The 3,614-nt window shown below is 50.3% G+C and overlaps 1 protein-coding gene across 1 annotated transcript; it reads left to right on the top strand.

Moving 5' to 3' along the window:
• The first annotated feature begins 563 nt into the window (after positions 1-563).
• Positions 564-2,450, top strand: LOC125438266 (RNA-binding protein FUS-like). The gene has a single exon (XM_048506590.1). It carries the CDS (start codon positions 625-627, stop codon positions 2,200-2,202), a length of 1,578 nt encoding a protein of 525 aa, XP_048362547.1. The 5' UTR covers positions 564-624; the 3' UTR covers positions 2,203-2,450.
• The last annotated feature ends 1,164 nt before the right edge of the window (positions 2,451-3,614 follow it).

Here is a 3,614-nt window from a genome sequence, read left to right as displayed (position 1 = left end):
AGATCCCAAGTCCTTCTCTGGAATTATAGATGCAAAGACACCCCAGGTACCATTAATGTGCCATGCACTAGACTAGAGGAATCCTACACTGTGCTGCAGAAGAAGACGAAGAAAAGTTTGAACTTATACACCAACTTTCTTTTCTGTAAAGAGTCTCAAACTCCTTTCTTTCCTCTCCGTACAGCAGACACCTTGAGAGGTAGGTGGGGCTGAGAGAGTTCTGAGAGAACTGTGACCAGCCCAAGATCACTCAGCAGGCTTCATGTGTAGGAGCAGGAAACAAATCCAGTTCGCCAGATTAGAGACTGATGCTCATGTGGAGGAGTGGTGAATCAAAGCCAGTTGTCCAGATTAGAGTTCACTGCTCTTAACCACTACACCTGAATTAAGAGGATGATCTTGATCTTTGCAAGCTGATTCTTTTCTAACAAGATGGCCCAGCAGAGATAGCCTAGGCAGGGCATAAAAAAGGAGATGGGAGGAGTAAGCCAAATTCCAACTTGTCCACTAGCAGACCAGATAGGGGTAGTGAGAGAAACAGGTAATGGGATTGGTACGACTGAAGCCTGAGGAGCGGTGGGGGAAGTATCCTGGGCCCTCGTGGAGAGCGAAGTCGGGGCAGTCATGGCATCGAACGATTACAGCCAGTCGGCTACACAAAGCTATGGGGCATACCCAACTCCGCCAGGGCAGGGCTATTCTCAGCAAACTAGCCAGCCCTATGGGCAGCAGAGCTACAGTGGTTACGGACAGTCAGCGGATACCTCTGGATACGGCCAGAGTAGTTACGGCTCCTACGGCCAGACTCAAAGCTCTGGCTATGGCACGCAGTCAACGCCACAGACATATGGCTCATCAACCGGGTACGGCAGCAGTCAGACTTCTCAGACATCCTATGGACAGCAGTCCTCCTATCCCAGCTATTCTCAGCAGCCAGCCAGCTCCACCACTGGAAGTTACGGAAGCAGTTCTCAAACATCCAGCTATGGGCAGCCCCAGAGTGGGGGCTACGGGCAGCAGTCAAGCTACAGCAGCCAGCAGCAGAGCTCCTATGGGCAGCAGCCTTCCTACAACCCGCCGCAGAGCTACGGTCAACAGAGTCAGTACGGCAGCGGCAGTAGCAGCGGAGGCGGCGGCAGTAGCGGATCCGGCGGTTATGGCCAGGATCAGTCCTCTATGAGCGGAGGGGGCAGTGGAGGTGGCTACGGCAGCCAAGACCAAGGCGGATACGGAAGTCAGCAGGACCGCAACCGGGGCCGAGGCAGTGGAGGAGGCGGCGGCGGCGGAGGATACGGGAGAGGAGGCGGCGGCTTTGATCGCAGTGGTGGCGGCCGCGGTGGCAGCAGAGGAGGCGGTCGTGGAGGCATGGGCGGTGGTGAGCGAGGTGGTGGCTTCAATAAATTTGGTGGACCCCGGGACCAAGGATCACGCCATGATTCTGCTGGCGAGCAGGATAACTCTGACAATAACACAATCTTTGTCCAGGGCCTGGGTGAAAATGTAACCATTGAGTCGGTAGCAGACTACTTCAAGCAGATTGGCATCATCAAGACAAATAAGAAAACCGGACAACCCATGATTAATCTATATACAGACCGTGAGACAGGAAAGCTTAAGGGAGAGGCCACGGTTTCCTTTGACGATCCCCCATCTGCAAAGGCTGCCATTGACTGGTTTGATGGTAAGGAATTCTCCGGCAACCCCATCAAAGTTTCCTTTGCCACCCGGAGGGCGGACTTCAACCGAGGAGGCGGCAACGGCCGTGGCGGAAGAGGCCGTGGCGGTAGAGGAGGACCTTTGGGCTGCGGTGGATTTGGCGGTGACGGTGGTGGTAGCAACAGCGGCTCCAGTGGGGGCAACAGAGGCGGCTTCCCCAGTGGAGGAGGGGGCCAGCAGCGTGCAGGAGACTGGAAATGTCCCAACCCAACGTGCGAGAATATGAATTTCTCGTGGCGCAACGAGTGCAATCAGTGCAAAGCGCCGAAACCAGACGGACCAGGAGGACCACACATGGGAGGCGGATTTGGTGAAGAGCGTCGTGGGGGCCGGGGGGGCTTTGATCGAGGAGGCTTCCGTGGAGGCAGAGCGGGAGACCGGGGAGGATTCAGAGGTGGACGAGGCGGAGACAGAGGGAACTTTGGACCAGGGAAAATGGATTCCAGAGGAGACCACAGACAAGACCGCCGCGAGAGGCCCTATTGAGCCTGTATAGAATCCCCGACCATGTGAATTTATAAAACTTTTTATTTGATACGATGTCAGGCTATGTTGCAAGTTTGTGTACTCCGTGTTCTGTTTGTGTATAAACCTCGTATTCCCTCCTTTAATTTTTGTGTGTATTTGAAATCCCAGACATTTACGAGTGAAAATGTTTTAGTCATGTGCATAACTTCTCAACAGGGTGGGGAGGGATAGGCCGTTTCAGTAATAAAAACATTTTCATTCAATATAATGGGATTGGTATGGCTGAAGAACCAGGGAAAGGCTGACTTGGCTTTGAAGCAAATCAGAAATAAAATGAGGAGTGACATTTGAGACAAGAAACAAAACTGACCAGCAACAGTGGAGAGGGGTGGAGCAAAACATAGAAGTAGTAAATCTACTTTGGCCCAAAGATGTTAGGGCTCAGTGAGCAGGCCTTCAGCCATCCTCAAGGGCCCAAAGTTAAGGACTCCATCTTAGGTTCCTGCTAATCATACAATGAACCTGAAGAGCTACATAAATAGTCATAATGCCAAATACATCCAGTGGAAGTCAGTCAAAACACTGATACTGGCTTGGGACTCACCCAGGCCAAACTGGATGTGACAGGATCCTCATGGCCACCACGAGGATGTTACTGCCATTTTAAAATCATGAAAAATGTGTGGGCCTGATCCTGACTGCATCAGCAATGCACTTGGCTGAGATGCTCTTGTCCTTCCCCATATTTTTCCAAGTCCTGTGCACACGCACGCACGCACACACATACACGTGGTGGCTGTTCAGCATTGAAAAGGCTTGGGGGAGGGAGAAAGATGTTGCACTGTGGACCCAATTAGGATCAAGTCCTCACAGCATTTTAAAATTACTGTTAAATGGTGGCAGTGTCCTTATAGCAGCCTCAAGGACACTATCATGTCTTGTTTAGCTGCCACATTAATAATGCTTGTAGGCAAAACACCTAAGACAACAACAACCTAAGCTCTGATTAAAAGAACAAGAAGTTAAGCACTATTCCTTATACTTCAAGTACACTAACAAATAGTTTTAAACCAGTATCATTTTTCAGATTAAAACCACAAAGTTAAAAGAATTGATCCTATGCCCCAGTTGTAAACAAGGGTTTCTATAAGTCTTCCCAATCATTATTTGGACAACTTTTTCCTGAAACAATTTATTTTTTTTGGAGTGTCTGTTAAAACCGGGAAGAGCATGCCTATAAGTGCGCAGAAGTCCTTGAGGCATTCCAGCCTAATGGGTTGTTAAGAGATATAGTTGCATGTATTGAATGTGGATTCTAGTGCTGATGGTCTCCCTGCTTAGCTTCCCAGATCTGAGGAGATTGGGCTCTACCATGCAGCCTTTCCTTTCTTACAGGACAGAGTCGCCACTTGCCAGAATGGTGTAGTGGT

Source organism: Sphaerodactylus townsendi, linkage group LG08 (assembly GCF_021028975.2).
Source record: "Sphaerodactylus townsendi isolate TG3544 linkage group LG08, MPM_Stown_v2.3, whole genome shotgun sequence".
NCBI classification, from domain to species: domain Eukaryota; kingdom Metazoa; phylum Chordata; class Lepidosauria; order Squamata; family Sphaerodactylidae; genus Sphaerodactylus; species Sphaerodactylus townsendi.
Note: the sequence above shows the minus strand (reverse complement) of the source record. Positions and strands in the feature narration are given on the sequence as shown.